The 17,201-nt window shown below is 42.2% G+C and overlaps 1 protein-coding gene across 8 annotated transcripts in view; it reads right to left on the bottom strand.

The window, feature by feature from the left end:
- LOC118358498 (serine/threonine-protein phosphatase 2B catalytic subunit gamma isoform-like) overlaps window positions 1-17,201 on the bottom strand; it is a 42,833-nt gene that overhangs the window by 18,983 nt on the left and 6,649 nt on the right. For all 8 annotated transcript variants that reach the window (XM_035736394.2, XM_035736392.2, XM_035736395.2 and 5 more), the window contains exons 2-4: window positions 13,415-13,612; window positions 10,338-10,462; window positions 5,334-5,445 (exon numbers count right to left, since the gene is read on the bottom strand). In XM_035736394.2, the coding sequence (XP_035592287.1) occupies window positions 5,334-5,445; window positions 10,338-10,462; window positions 13,415-13,612 (435 nt within the window). The remainder of the gene's footprint in view (window positions 1-5,333; window positions 5,446-10,337; window positions 10,463-13,414; window positions 13,613-17,201) is intronic.

Genomic DNA, 17,201 nt, shown 5'->3' with positions numbered 1-17,201 from the left:
ATTAGGAGCAGTTAGTTCGGCCTAACAACAAACCTCCCTTCCTCTCTCATTAGCTAGTCCAAAAAAACCCTTAAATTAAAATGCTTAGTGCTGGACAGGGGCCACTATCATTGAGAGTCCAAGGAAAGCAAGATAATCAGTGAGTACCATGATTGAGAGAGAGAAGCATTCAAACTATTCTAAAGTAGCGAAGGGAGAGAGAACCACACCACACTCCATTTGACCTTCAGGGTTTGAAATTAGTTTATATGGAACTCATATTTCCTGACATGGTTAAAATGTTCAGAGGCCTGTCTAGGCGCAAGAGCGTCTGCTAAATGACTTAAATGTAAATGTAAATGTAATTCAGTCTTGCACTAGCCTTACACTAACCCAAAGGCTGAATGACAAACCAGAACAAGTATTTTAAATACTAGGGCCTTGGCTATAGCCCATCTAATTTACTGTACTGTTAACGATTTTGGCGATCAAGTGAAAGCCATTCATCTGCCCAAGTAGGGCTGGGCAAAATATCGAATTAATTAGAATGCATGTTTTTGTGCGATATTTCAAAACACCTATCGCAAGAATCGAGGTGTGTCATTTTTTTGTTTTTATGAGCGTTTGTCCGCTTGTTCTCATGCTGTATTTTTGGTCTCGTCTCCTTCGCTCTTCTGAGTCTTCTCATTTACACCAGAGATTTGTATAGAATGACAAGATGCAAGTCTCAGTTTTAGCAAGAGTGAAACCTCTCGCTTCGCCACTTACTCTACGGTTTACACACACATCAAGAGCCCCCTCCCCCTGCCTCGCACAGCAACAAAGTTGAGAGATTCCATCTTCCTCTTTGACAAGCGGTTTCAACTTGCTATTTGCATCGGAGGTTTGGTCCAACAGAGTCAGTCATATGGACACCAAAACACATCAAGACATTATTTTACTGTAAGAGAGATATTAAAAAGGCTATCGTTAGAAAAGTTGTCTCAACTACTCAAATTGTGCATAGAGCAGACACTACTAAAACAAGAGTATCAATGCAAATTGATTCTGGTAAATAAACGCTCAGTTTGTCGTGTGCCCTACTGGGGTACCACGTACCGCTAGCAGTATTTTAGGCAAAGACTGTCATGCTACCGGTCTAGTTTGTGTTTTATAAAGTGTGCAATAAGCATAAAACACAGGTATAAAAGAATTACCAACTTGTTCTCTGAGAAATAAGTTAAGCCACTTGATTTCACCATCTGAACAAAGTGGACAGTCTAACATGCTTTTCAACCAGTTGGAGACCGAAGGGTGTGTTCATAACAATTCAACCTTGTTACCTAGCAAATAGATCAAAGTTGGCTAAACTTGAAATACAAAGATTAGCTGGCTAATCACTATCACGTCGGCTTGAGAGATTGTTGATGAGGCCTGAGTCCATTTTCTACAGCCTTATGCCTGCTTCAAGGAGTCATTATTAGTGAATGTGCATTATGCATGGTTCTACTTAAATTTGCATTTTTCACAGAGATACTTGAAAGCCAGATGAGTGATTGCAGATATATTTTTTTAAATGGTTCAACTACTTTGATAAAATGTAATTATTAGTGGGTCATATGGTTGTGGAAGGCTTATTTAGCTTAGGTAAAACTTCACAAGCCTTGAATTAACTTTATGATTGTCGACTGTTTGAAACGCAGTGTAATTGACCTTTAAATTGTACAACACTTAAAAAACAACAATTGAGATAAATTGTGAAAAATCAGCCATAAGTTTGAAAACAAAATCTAGATATAATTTTCAGGCCATATTGCCTAGCTCTATGCCAAAGGATCCCATATCTAAACTGTTGTCAGTCACATGAGCTTCTGGCTGACTTCCGGAGAGGAGCGCTAATAACCAACTGCTCAAAATCTGGTTGACTCAACGTTGCTTCAGTGTAATTTGTCCACGTATTGTGACTTGGAATCTACATTGAAAAAACATTACATTTGAAAAAGTCAAATTTGTTGAAATTTCAACCACAGGATTATATCATGGTAACCAAATGTCAATGTTGACAAACGTTGTATAGATGGACCGCAGAGTGACCGCAGAGTGAAGGAAAAGCAACCAAAAAGTGCTCAGCATATGTGGGAACTCCTTCAATGTTGGAAAAGCATTCCAGGTGAAGCTGGTTGTGAGACTGCCAAACGTGTGCAAAGCTGTCAAGGCAAAGGGTGGCTATTTGAAGAATCTCAAATATAGAAAACATTTAGATTTGTTTAACACTTTTTAGTGTGTTATGATTCCATGTGTGTTATTTCATAGTTTTGATGACTTAACTATTATTCTACTACGTAGAAAAGAGTAAAAATAAAGAAAAACCCTTGAATGAGTAGATGTCTCCAAACGTTTGATTGGTACTCTTTCTTTATGAGCTGGATTGCTGGTCTTTGCAATTACATTATCTTCGTTTGTGCTTGTTTAGCATATTTAGCCAGCAGCCTCCATGGAAATTCGCTAATTTTGTTAGCATTCTGGTAATAGACACCCAATGGGCTTTTAATGCTTTTCTTGGTGCCCCCTTCTGTATTAAACTAATAATACCGTAAATCCAACGTGAGAGAAGGATGGTATGACGATATGAACATCTGGATACAGCCCAACCCTAGTTGCATTGATAACCAAACAATTCAATATCATTTTTGAAGTACAATAAATGGCCTACAGTGGGGCAAAAAAAGTATTTAGTCAGCCACCAATTGTGCAAGTTCTCCCACTTAAAAATATGAGAGAGGCCTGTAATTGTCATCATAGGTACACTTCAACTATAACAGACAAAACAAGAAAAAAATCCCAAAAATTACAACGTAGGATTTTTAATGAATTTATTTGCAAATTATGGTGGAAAATAAGTATTTGGTCAATAACAAAAGTTTAAAAACTTTGTTATATACCCTTTGTTGGCAATGACAGAGGTCAAACATTTTCTGTAAGTCTTCACAAGGTTCACACACTGTTGCTGGTATTTTGGCGCATTCCGCCATCCAGATCTCCTCTAGAGCAGTGATGTTTTGGGGCTGTTGCTGGGCAACATGGACTTTCAACTCCCTCCAAAGAATTTCTATGGGGTTGAGATCAAAAGAGACTGGTTAGGCCACTCCAGGACCTTGAAATGCTTCTTACGAAGCCACTCCTTCGTTGCCCGGGCGGTGTGTTTGGGATCATTGTCATGCTGAAAGACCAAGCCACATTTCATCTTTAATGCTCTTGCTGATGGTAGGCTTTGTTACTTTGGTCCCAGCTCTCTGCAGGTCATTCCCTAGGTCCCCCCGTGTGGTTCTGGGATTTTTGCTCACCGTTCTTGTCATCACTTTGACCCCACGGGTTGAGATCTTGCGTGGAGCCCCGGATCGAGGGAGATTATCAGTGGTCTTGTATGTCTTCCATTTCCTAATAATTGCTCCCACAGTTGATTTCTTCAAACCAAGCCGCTTACCTATTGCAGATTCAGTCTTCCCAGCCTGGTGCAGGTCTACAATTTTGTTTCTGGTGTCCTTTGACAGCTCTTTGGTCTTGGCCATAGTGGATTTTGGAGTGTGACTGTTTGAGGTTGTGGACAGGTGTCTTTTATACTGATAACAACTTCAAACAGGTGCCATTAATACAGGTAACGAGTGGAGGACAGAGGAGCGAGCCTCTTAAAGAAGAAGTTACAGGTCTGTGAGAGCCAGAAATCTTGCTTGTTTGTAGGTGACCAAATACTTATTTTCCACCATAATTTGCAAATAAATTCATAAAAAATCCTACAATGTGATTTTCTGGATTTTTTCTTCTCATTTTGTCTGTCATAGTTGAAGTGTACCTATGATGAAAATTACAGGCCTCATCTTTTTAAGTGGGAGAACTTGCAATTGGTGGCTGACTAAATACTTTTTTGCCCCACTGTATTAAGTACACTTGCGCCATGTACTTTTAAGGTAATGTTAACTGCAATCAATGTAATTTGGTTCTGCTATTCGATGAATCACAGTGATAACATATTAATCTTTTGTATAAATAAAATCTGACAGTGTATTCTAATTTCCTGTACTTTTAAATAGTTGAAGGTGCAATGCAGTGTTGCATAGGGGTGACAACTAAACCAAAAAACAGACATTGGAATTTGGTTGTGCTTTTAGATGGTTGCAAAAAAAATTGCGATAACACATCGGAAATGCAACACACTTTTGGCTGTCTTTTTGAGTGGGTGAATATAGGTTCTCTCATTGATCAATGTCTCAACCAAATATTACCCAATTATCCACTTGAAATGATGTGGTGTGCCCAGTGGGATGGTTCAAGGTGGATCACAGTGTTGCCGTAGCAACCAGACCAGGCTTTAGAAACAAAAACACTGGGACTGAGTTTGGGAAACCATGCCCTATTCCACTATAGCTAATATGATGCAATTTGGGACGCACACAGTCTTAGACCGGTCACCCATCGCTTCTCAAAATGCCTGAGAAACACACTCACGTGGCGTCAAGTCATCTTTTTCAGAGGATCAGATCTCACAACACCTGGAGAAATGTTTAACGACCCAGGAAGCTTATTACTAGACATTTTCAGACCCTTTGTTTTACTTTCATCCTGAAGAGAAGGGCAACACGGATCAGTCATGTAAACTGCCTCTGCCTGCCCGGCATTGCTCAATTTGTTTAAATGCATGCTTTCGGAGTGCTTTCATTATGAACAAATTAGACAAGCATCTTTCTTTCCAATGGGTGTTTGCCAATTAAATGCTATTTGCCAATGTTGTGGCAGTCTTTCCTGTCCTGTTTGCCAAAGTGGGGTTTGTTTCTTTGCCAATACTTGCATACTATTGCATCACACCTGTGCTGCCACTTGAATGCCACACACACACACACACACACACACACACATACCTACCTACCACCTCTATAAACACATTGTGGGTGTGTCAGCTCTGTGCTTAACTGTCTGAATAACAACATGGCTGGCTGCTCTTCATGCCTCTGCAGCTCACTTTATGTCTGTACCTTGAATAGGAGAAATGGTCTCTACGCATGAAGACATCTGAATGATGAGACGTTACATCTGATGATTGACTGACAGGCTTCCTGATCCTGGTGTCTGTCTATCACTGAACGGTTGCCAAGCTCATCAGACACAAATACAACTGCACTAAGAGCAGCAATAGGCATCAAAGATAGGGGGAAGAAGGTCCCCTTTAAGCATGTACTTTAGGCGTCATCTGTTTGCAGAGCCAGGTCTGCTACTCTAGGTTGGATAGGTCCTTTGATCCCTAAGTAGTACCCTGCAGTGTTACATCACATTAGGCTTGTCCTCATTGGTGTGACCTGCCGTGCTGCAGTGACAGTACTTACATTCCTGTTTGAAGGTGAAGTACTCTGTAAGGTGCCGGCACTCGTGGTTCCCTCGCAGGAGGAAGAGTGTGGTTGGGTGATTGATCTTGAGTGACCAGAGGTACAGCACACACTGCGGGGACAGAGAGAGAGAGTGACAGAGCGAGGGACATAGATATAATTTATTTGACATCTTAAATGTCTATATAGCTATAATTGACTTAACGCAGCCCCCACAGCAATATTATTAAATTTAGTAGATAAATCATATGGTTAAAGAGAAAATAGCCTTAATGAAAAATAATATATTTTTAATTAACTCTGCAACACTTCCAACTTTGTACTTTTTTCACAACTGCCACCAGTTTGGCATCAAAACAATTACAAGACATATTGACATAGCTAGTAAAATACACAAGTGCGTAAGGGGTCGCGTTACACTTCAGAAATCTAAATGTTCAAAAAGCAGACCTCACCTGCATTTTACATTGAAAATCAAGTGTTTACTTGCGTCAACAGAGTGATCAGGGGCGTGTAACTATAGTTCTCCTTCACAGGAAATACATTAGTGCAACATATACGGCAGAAAATCTATTCATTTTCGTCAGATGACAGCAGAAGCAGAACGCTATTTGGCTGGCAGCTACACAAGTAAATGAACTTACAATGAAAAAGCAAGGTCTTTTTTTTAATGCAAAAATTAGGTTTCTAAAGTTGATCATAGAAAGAATGTAGCCAGCTACATTTCCAAACGTTACACGTGTAATGGAAGCTCAAAATGAATCTGACACCGAACAGAAATGACAATAAGGAGCATTTTAGATCCGCATTTTCAAAACACAGTAAGATATTTCTTATGGGTTCTTTTTTCCCCTGTGTTGTAAACACAGAACTCTGCATTAACGCAACACCTGGTGTAAAATATAAAGGGTATTTCATGTTGAAACACTCCTATTAAACACCAATGGTATTCACTAAGTTGATGGGTTATTATTCAGAATAATATTTTACAGATTTTTTTTTATTATATTGTAAAATCTTGTTTTATATATTTAACATGTGATAAGGCCACACAAAGGGCCAGAGATAGACATCTGTGATAATCTGAAGTACCCAAAAAGGCCACCAGATGACGTGAAATTCCATGAATTCCTTGAAAGTTACCAAACTCTGGTAGTTTACTGGTAAACCTTGAAAGTAACTTCCCTTTGCAATCTTAGTTAAAACATATGATCCAGCCAAATAAGATGCAGCCAAAGCCAGCTCTTCAACTAACCAGATGGCCTGTGTCTACAGTACACAGAGAAGAAGAAAAACATCACATTGAAACTGACCTCCTCCAAAATGCAACAGAACATTTTTCTCTCTCCCCGTTTAGGGCACTCATTGGGGGAGAAAAACCACCCACCAGATTCAATCAAAATTAATTTATCCACAGACACTCTTTGATGCTGGACCCAAAGAGTCTAGTACACATTTAATGTGCGACAACAATATGAAAAGCTGGCAGCATTTACAATCCAAATTAGACTGCTTCCCCTTCTACCCCCAGACAACAGACAGACAAGGTAGCAGCACTCAGTCTCCACTTGGCTTGCCACTTTCAGTCTCTCTCTCAGCCCCCAGTCCTCCTCTTCAGAATAAATATACAGCCAGGAACACAACCAGAGCCCTACATTAAGTCCTGAGAACAGCGTGCCGAGGTAACCAAGGCCAGCAGGTGTGCATTCATGATACACCAATAACAGACAATGGAAGCGAGAAGTGTGGGGAGGGAGCATTACGCTACCCTTGAATCCTAATTTCTAGGACGGACAAAGTGTTACGGAGCGGAGATGGTAACCTGAGTGTCAGTCTTTGTGCCATAATGCCAAACATGGCTTGACAATGAACGCAAAGAGTTGGCAAGAGCACAAACCAATCTGAGACCAGGCTAGGGGGCTGGCTGACCATGGGGAGAGGTTCAGGCCAGGGAGGGTGCCAGCGTGAAGAGGGGAGCAGTAGTTGGTGAAAGGGCCTCTAGTGTGAGTGGATGGTGGAGGCTGAAGGGACCAGGCATTTAAATGAGAAGAACGCTCCTCCTGTGTTCTCTCTCTCTCTTGCTCCCTCTTTCAGCCAGACTGCCTGTTGGAGCCTTGAGCTGAGCGGGGGAGGCAGACAAAGGCAGCAGAACAGCACATTGTGTGTCAGACATGAGTGGCTGCTACCTCCCTCGCCTCAACAGTCGACACACACTTCACCTCAGCTAGACGTGTGCTACCTGGGGGGGGGGGGTCCATAGGTGAGAGCACTTTCCTGTATCAAAGAGGAAGAAATGAGACGTGTGAGCAAAGAATAAAATGGATTGCTCACACATGCTCAATTTAGACCCCCGAGCAAATCGCCAGCCTGAAATGGTAATGCTACCTACTTTCTGTGAGAGGATAAAGTCAATCTTTCCGTTACCAAGGTAACTGCATTGAGATCCCCTTTCCTTGTATAGCCTATCCTCCTTTGTGTGAGATTCCAGAGTGGCTCTGTGTGCTTGGCCATCATAGGGAACTGGAATACACAGGTTTCTGAGCCCAGTTCCGTTGAATCAAAAATCAATCTGGGTGTACAGAGGCATTGGCTGGGGGATGTGGGAGATAGGGCCTAAGTGCCTGGCTGCTTCCATTCAGAGTTCCATTGGGAGGATTATACTGAGGTGGATGGAGTTTAATTCAGTGGGGTAGATAGATCTCACATTGTACGTCCAAATGGCACCCTGTTTTTTTATTTACCTTTATTTAACTAGGCAGGTCCATTAAGAACAAAATCTTATTTACAATGACGGCCGACACAGGCCAAACTCAGACGACACTGGGCCAATTGTGCGCCGCCCTATGGGACTCTCAATCACGGCCGGTTGTGATACAGCCTGGATTCGAACCAGGTTGTCTGTAGTGACGCCTCTAGCACTGAGATGCAGTCTTAGACCACTGCGCCACTTTCCCCATGTAGTGCACAAATATTGACCAGAGCCCTATGAGCCCTGGTCAAAAGTAGTGCACTACATTAGGCAATAACGTAACATTTTGGACGGTACCACCTATACATTAATTGAGCTGTGCGTCGGTCCCCTTTCGTCCACCTTTGGCCTTCGACCAATGGTAGATGCCATTACTGGCCTAGTTAACACACTGGTTTAATCTATGCAGCACAGCAAATACAGCTTCTCTGCGCCAGTCCTTCTAGGAGAGCAAGGCACTGACAGTACCCTCCTCCTTACCCCTACACTAAGGCACAGTTGGTTATCATTACAAACCTATATATGATGTGTAACAGAGAGCACATGGAGTCATTTCATTAGTATTTATTTAACCAGGATAGTCCATTGAGTAAACCTTGCCACTGGTTTCCAGGTTGTAAAGTGAGAATCAAGTGAACAATAAACACTGCATGCTTGACTACACACTAGCTAAGTGTTTCTGACATTTTGGAAGTGGAATGAGCCTTCATTTGTACAAGCACATCCCTCCATGGTGCTTCCAGAGGTGTCACGTGCCTGGGTTATGAGGGGGAAGACAACATTTCAGTCAGAATAGTTCAATGCCCCAGGAGTCACCTGTCCGGAAAGCTCCCTCAGTGTTTGACTCTACCTGTCATTCCCTATTCTCTTTCACTGACACCTTTTCATCTGTGACATTTCACCCACCGCCTCCCATCAAAAGACCTCCACAGCCACAGACGGAGCTGATCAATGCTTGGCCCAGTTAGCCAACCAGGCCCTATGGCCCTGTTGGCTCTTCCATTTAACCCCCTCACAGCCCTAGTTCAAAACCCAGCCAGCCCAGCCCTGTAGCTTGTGGACCAATCCACTCTGCTGTGTGGATCCAGGTTTCCACTCTGTCTGGTACCAATTTAGGGCTAAACTCATCCACACGCTGCTCTTCTCATTACTGGCTGTAAAATTCATTATTTAAATGCTCTCCATCTACTCAAAAGTGAAAATGCTTCCATCCACTTTACATGACACTGGCTCCTAAACTGAAATGTTCACTTCCCACTCACATTTCAAACTAAATCATGCAGTAACCATGATGACCATTCAGAAAGCACCGGAAAGCAGCAGACAGAGAACCCATTTGAGATGTCCATGATGACGACAATGACTGTTAAAGAAATCTCTCTCGGCTGTGTTTAAGGCAATATGGTCTGAAGAGGGCTTGGCAGGGCCATCTCTGTGTGTCTAGCAGACATTATACAGAGACAGATGGCTGAGTGAGAGGCTGGCATGAAGGCAGCAAAGGACCTTAGACTTTAGCTAGCATGAGACAGCCAGTCTCCTCGCACAGAAAAACAGACACATAATCATCCCTACTTGGACGAAAAACAATTTAGGCTACACCATAGAAATAGAATCCGGGCTGTTTCTGTAGTCTCCACACACATTCACCCAGATTAATCTAGCTGAAGTAGGGGACACTGACCCAATTCACATGCTCTGCCTTGTGGGGAGCCACAGACTTATGACCATAAACTGAGATGGCAGCTAAAATTAAGGTTTTGACTATGTGATGTAACAAAAGACTTAGCGCTCTTGGCTCTAAGCAACTTCAGACATGACATAATGCTTAGTGAGAGCAGAGCGGGTGTCCGTCCCTCCCTGGGCCTGAGAGAGAGAGCATCTCGTACATTACGCTCATCTCAATATCTGCAATACTGCTTGTGGCAACATTTCACTGAGTCAACCTTTTAATTAAACATGGCACACCAGTCCAGCAGGGCCAGACAACCATTACAATGTTAAATGCCTCCGCCGCACTGCTCGCCTTCAAACTCAAGACAGGGAATTTCCTCCTGCTGCAGGATTTAAAATAGGGCCAATCGCTTTTGCCCTCTCATGTTGAGTGGTCTCTAATACCCACCAGGCAGTTGCCAACCCTGATCCCCCAATGACTCCCAGCTATTTATTCACTCTTCCCTCTCCAAACAAATGTAGATTCTCCTTTTTCATTGGTAGACTTAAGGATAGAGGAAATTGGGGCAGTAGGGTAAACTCACTTCGATACTGAAGTAGCCTCGGTCTACGTAGTCTCCGAGGAAGAGATAGCGTGTGTTGCTTGGCAAGCCACCAACTTCAAACAGCTTCATTAGGTCAAAGAACTGTCCGTGGACATCTCCACACACTGAGGACAAACAAACAACACTGTTAGGGAAGGAAACATAATAGGTTATTATCCTCTAATAGAGGAGAGGCATGGTCCTATATGACAATAGTTTGACAGTAATTTGAGCGAGTAGCCACATTCAGTCTATGAAGAAGTAATCTATTCATGTAAAAATGTGAATTACAGGGAATAAATGTAGGTCTATATTAAATCTATACGTTTTCCTCCATTATTTCTCTGTAATACAAAAACATATTGAATAACCCTGAAGGGAGTCAGAAGAAAAAGCCTCTAATAGAAAGATGAAAGTGTAATTCAGAGTCCGGCGTGTGACAGGTACATGGCTCTGAGACCACCATCCGAGGGGGTGCCCCACAGGTCAAACGTGCTGCTCCACATAGTCTTCCACTATTCATCTGGATGTGTTAACACTTGGAGAAATTGCCTGAGCCGTGCTGAGAATTTGAAAGGTATGAAGGTTAACGGTCCAATACGCTAACCTAGAACACTGCTGTGTGTACACGTTTTGGACTCTGATATGTGCTGAAGCTGGCTCAGGACGGTAATGACAGCTGTGTCAAACAGAGTTCAGAACTCTGGCCAGTAAAATGAGTCTACTCCACTCAAATACACCTTCAGATCCATTAAACAGTGGTTTGGCACCATGGCATACTGCCCAGCCCAGTGCTGTGTTTACTCTGGGCCTAGTTGGGCACTATACTCACTCACACAGAGAGACAGAGAGACAGAGAGACAGAGAGACAGAGAGACAGAGACAGATGCATCCATCATCCTCACTCAGCATGTCTAGGCCAGAGGAAGTAGTCTAGCCTGGTGGAACTAACCTGATCCCTGTGTTTTCACCATTCTATTTCACTTGATACGTGCAGTAAAACAGAATGGTAAATGGAGGAATCAGACTGGTTCCACCAGGCTACGTGAAGGAACTAATATGTGTACTATTCAATCCATAAGACCTGGGGTTTAAAACTAACTTCCTAATCCCGGATGTTGTTTTAGACAAATTCCAAAAGGTCAGGCATCACAAGCTAAACACAACGAGACCTAATGACAGGCTAAATGTGACTATTTGCATAAGATCTGTTTGAAGTAGAGTTAGTGGAGGCCGGGTGACTGATAACCATAGGAGCAGCAGGTAAGTTCCTCCTCAGATAAAGGGAGGGAATGTACTCAACTATCTTTTTGCGTAAAACATTGAAAGTGTGCTTCAAGTCAACAGCCAGGCACATATACAGTGTACAAAACATTAGGAACTTCCCATGCTCTTTCCATGACAGACTGAGCAGGTGAATCCAGATGAAATCCATGATCCCTTATTGATGTCACAGGTTAAATCGACTTCACTCAGTGTAGATGAAGGGGAGGAGACAGGTTAAAAATATATTTTTAAACCTTGAGACATGGATTGTGTATGTGTGCAATTCAGGTCGCATCTACACTTGACAGTTGCATCCGACTTCTGTTGTATTTAGGGACAGAATACGAAGACTGCATTGAAAAGACAGGTATAAAGCACAAGAGTCACTCGGTGGTCGGATTGTGTTCAGATCTGCATGACCGTTTGAGGTGGTCAGGGAGGCATTGTGTAGGGGCCTCCCGAGTGACGAGGTGGTCTAAGGCACAGCATCACTGTGCTACTAAACATTCTGGTTCAAATCCAGGCTCTGTCGCATCCGGCCGCAACCGAGAGAGCCATGGGGCGACGCACAATTGGCCCAGCGTCATCCGGGTTAGGGGAGGGTTTGGCCGGCAGGGATGTGCTTGTCCCATTTGCACTCTGGCGGGTGCAATGCACGCCGACATGGTCGCCAGGTGTACGGTGTTTCCGCTTCTGGGTTAAACAGGCATTGTGTCAAGCAGCATTGCGGCTTGACTGGGTTGTGTTTTTGAGGACACACGGCTCTAAACCTTCGCCTCCAGTGATGAGAAAAGACTAACTACCAATTGGATAGCACGAAATTGGGAATAAAAAGTGGTAAAAGTACAAATAAACAAAAAGGAGGCATTGTGTGCGGATTTCTCCTCAGTCTGGACACAATAAGGCTACCGAAAGCGCATACAGTGGGTGATGTCGTCAGCACTCCTCCCACAGGACTCCAGAAAACTTTTTCATTATAACGTTGGCGGAAATACATTCCAAGTGTATGAGGAATGTGTTTGCTGGCCTCAAATGCTAGCCAGCTAACTAAAATATAGAAAAATAAATAGTTATGCTAACCCGTTTTCAATCCCTTTAGCGTTGATTGCTAGGTAGCTACAGAGGTTAGCTACTGCCATCAGTTGTGGTGGTTTCATATTTTGCCTATTCCACTGTTTGTAGAATGCATATTGCACGGGAAAAGGGAATCCAGACACAATGTGGACACGTTAGACACATTTAAATGTAGGTGTAGATGCATTACACGTTTGGAATTCCATGATCAGAACTCTATGATCAGAATTCTAAAGCTGCATTAACAGTGAAGTCAAGACACGCCTCGGAGGATGAATGGGCAAGACAAAAGATTTAAGTGCCTTTGAACGGGGTATGGTAGTAGGTGCCAGATGCAAAGGTTTGAGTGTGCCAAGAACTGCAAAAGCTGCTGAGTTTTCACACGTAACAGTTTCCCCATGTGTATCAAGAACAGTCCACCCCCTAACGGACATCTAGCCAACTTGACAATTGTGGGAAGCATTGGAGCCAACATGGGCCAGCATCCTTGTTGAACTCTTGACACCTTGTAGCCCATGCCCCAATGAATTGAGGCTGTTCTGAGGGAAAAAGGGGGTGACACTCAATATTAGGAAGGTGTTCCTAATGTTTTGTACACTCAGTGTACAGTAGCAACAAAAAAGGTGACAAAGTTCCTTCTCTCCAACCTAATGTGAGTCTGTGTTTATATTGGAGGAGTTGTGCAGTGGAAACATTTCTGTCTCAAACGGATCAATAAAGTACTCTACTTCTCTTACCTGTGATGGGTGCCTCTACCTCCAGCATGCATTTCTCCTGTCGCAGAATGTTTGCTCCGTCGTTGATGATCCGGAGGGCCACTTCCTCCTCCAGCCGGCCCTCCTTCACCAGGTGGGTTCGGAGGGTCTCTGGGTTGGGCTTGCCATCCTCAAACAGCTCCTTCATAGACAGACGCTGCTGTGGAGGGTATGGCACAGCTGGACAGGGGAACAGAGGGCGAAACAGGTATTATGGATGAGTACCAAAAGGAAGCCTATTACTATTTAGTACACTACTTTTGACCAGGGCTTTGGTTATAAGTAGTGTACTACATAGGCTAAAGAATGCCATTTGGGATGGGACCCTGGTCAAAAGTAGTGCACTATAGGGCCATTTGGGATGCATCCTAGATCCACTTGCATTTAGATTCAATATCTAAATGAGTGCAGCAACCTACAATGCATTATGACCACCATTAGTGTACTACAGATTGCATGTGGTTTGCCAGCACAAATGAACAATCTAGGCTTTAAATTAGCCTAGAAAAATAGAATGAGAACCCAGATTAGGTAATGAAACAATATTAAGCCATCCAGTAATCATTTGAAACAAACTGAACTAAGTGTTTCCCCATCTGCCTCCAGTGTCCACCCAGTCATTAATATACTAGTGAAGCGGACGGCAGCATCCCTAGTAGGCTAGTCAATCACTGTATCAAATGTCATTCCAAATGAGGTGTTATCAGGAACAGTGGACATTTAGAGAGAGTGATGAAGTTATGGTCACAAGAGGACTCTTGCTGATGTAGAGCCTACGCTATAATAATGCAGCCATGCAAGGTCTCAGACGCCGAGCACCAATCCATCCCGGCTCACCTCACATGAACCACCTAGCCTGGTCACTAATCTGTTCCACAGTCTCACAATCCCTTCCAGAGTGCAAAAGGTTTCCATGGCATAAGAAACATGATAATGTTTTAGCTCCTGGACTATTGTCAAATTAAAAAATAAAATGTTCCTCTTTTTGTTCAGACACTAGGCTAAATTGTGTAGCAAGTAGCTATGCAGGCAAGCAATTAGAAAAATATGACAATTGTTGTTTTTAGTTGTAGGTTATAATATAGACTTGGTGTGGAATGGATGGGTTGGCAGTTGGATTACATGGGGCAACAACATCCAATCGTTAAACAGGAAAGGACTGTTCCAATGCAAATCAGCAGACAGACCGATAAGATGAGGCATTTACCATCTGAATAATGAGGCAGGGCATATCCAGTTTGGCAGGTAAGGCCTAGCCTCCTCTCTGTCCTGGTTTGAAAGATTAGGTAAATTGACCTATAACCTTTCACAGAGCCACACAGTAAGTGTCTTCTACTACAAGAACACTGGTCTTTGTTTTCTAAAGAAGCCCAGCAATGACAAACTAATCAAACTGTCATTAAAAACCATCCATATCGTGGTCACTTCAGATCACAGGTGTCAAACTCATTCCACGGTGGGCCAAGAGTCTGCGGGTTTTCGCTCCTCCATTGTACTTGATCGATGAATATAAGGCACGACTTAGTAAAGAACATCCCTCATCTGGTTGTTTAGATCTTAATTGAAAGGAAGAACCCAAAAGCCCCAGACAATAGGACCTCCTTGGAAAGAGTTTGATACCTGAGAGGAGGGTACTCAGTCTCCACATGGCTCTGCTTATAACACTGTATAGAACATCAAGGATGATCATGAAAGCGACATAAACCAAAGGCTGGAAAATGAGTGAGCTCCAATTAGCTTTTGTGTGGGTGTGTTTAATCAGCGCGATGGCACCTGACTCTGCAGAGGAACAGAGGTAGCCTAATGCATTATAACCTACTATCATTCATCTCAGGTTATCAGGAGGTTGACGTTAATCTGGAGAGATGAGTGGGGAGGTTGACTTGTGCAATTTTCTGTCTGAGACAAACATGTCATGCTGAAACAAATGTTCATGCTTCTTTTCCTCACTAGCATCATTGAGTAGGGATGTTAACGTTAACAGTTAATCGGTTAGCTGCCGGAAATACATTTGACAGGTCATGCTTATCCGTCTAAAGGTCAATTTGCATAATTTAGTGAAATTAAATTGACACGTGCATTTTTTGGTAGCCGCTATGTATCTTATTTAAATAACATGCGCACAGCATATAAAGTGTTTGAGGAGCAGAATATTACTTATCTGACAATGCAAAAGCTGCAGCTCCTGGAGTGAAGTGGTCTTATAAGCCAAATCATTGTGCAACAATTCTAAATGCAATCGCGAGTTTATGGCCACGATTAAAAAGAGGATTCCAGCTTTCTATGACAACATTTTTATTTCTCTACAACTAATTGAAAGATGTCCTCCATTAGAGTGCATAGGCAAAATGGTAGGACTATAAGTGTGTCAGCACCTTGAAATCTAAACTGGAGGCAGTATGCATTTTGAAAACATATAGCCTCCTTAATTGTTTGAAACCTGAATGTTTTAGTTCATATTATAAGGCATGTCTTACCTTGCTTCAAAGTAGTCTAGCCAAAATCCAACCATAAAAATCAACCTTAATATCGAGCCCTGGAGGGAATTATTTTAAAGACAAAAGTATTCGGTTGCAATTGTAATATTGAATAGGCTACCAAGGGTGGCCAACCATCCTCCAGGACAGCCTTAAAGGGGCAGTGTTGCATTTAGGGACAGGCTTGAATATGAAAGACAATAGGCAGAGTGCATTCTACATTATTTTCTGATTCTCTATGGTAAAAACATTTTTTTTTTTTAAAGTGGTTCCCCCTTTTTTTATTACCTTTAACTAGTTTAAGGTTAAATAAATACATTTAGGCAAAAAAATAAATAAATAAATAAAACAAATGTTCCTTGCATCATACAATCAGGGTTGCAAAAGGTCTGAATTTGGGAAATTCGACTTAAAATCAAAAAAGTTAGCTTGTTTTTTATTTAAGCTTATTTTTTATTTAACCTTTATTTAACTAGGCAAGTCAGTTAAGAACAAATTCTTATTTACAACGACGGCCTAGGAGCAGTGAGTTAACTGCCTTGGTCAGGGGCAGAACGACAGATTTTTACCTTGTCAGCTCTGGGGATTCGATCTCGCAAGCTTTTGGTTACTGACCCAACGCTCTAACCACCTGCCGCCGCAAAAGTGAACCTTTTTAAATCGGATACACAAGGCAATTCTAGGTCTTGTGGCATATTTTGGTTAAAATATCCCCAATTCAATAGAATTGCAACCCTCTGCATATACAGTGCACTTCCATCACATGTGCAGATGATTCTCAAGATCTTGCACACTAATGAGATGCAATAGAGCCAACACTACTACAGTCTGAGCCAAGGACTACATGCGTTCTGGTAAGTTTTGATTACAATACTGGGTGGGATGAATATATTTTATGACATACACAATTTTTTGTAATTAACTAGTAAACAGTAGCCTACAGAAAAGTGTTTAAATCAATTCTAACTTGTTAATCATTTCTGCTAGTTAGTGTTTGCTACCACATGGATTTAAACTTGCTTGAGCCTGCTAACTGAGGAGTGTTAATTCACCTGTTTCCATACATTTCATTTTAAAACATGCATCTTACAAAGGAGTTGTTTAATCTAACTGCTTAACAATTTATCTGTACATGGAATTGTATTTGGATTTTTTAAACTCATTTTTTCTAATCTTCACAGAAAAATGCCATGGGCACTATCTGATGTGTGGAGACATTTTACTGCAGCTCATGTAGAAGGAAAAGCAGTTTACATTTGCAAATAGTGTGCAGAATCATATGTGAAGAATGC

The sequence above is a fragment of the Oncorhynchus keta genome, chromosome 25 (assembly GCF_023373465.1).
Source record: "Oncorhynchus keta strain PuntledgeMale-10-30-2019 chromosome 25, Oket_V2, whole genome shotgun sequence".
NCBI lineage: Eukaryota > Metazoa > Chordata > Actinopteri > Salmoniformes > Salmonidae > Oncorhynchus > Oncorhynchus keta.
Note: the sequence above shows the minus strand (reverse complement) of the source record. Positions and strands in the feature narration are given on the sequence as shown.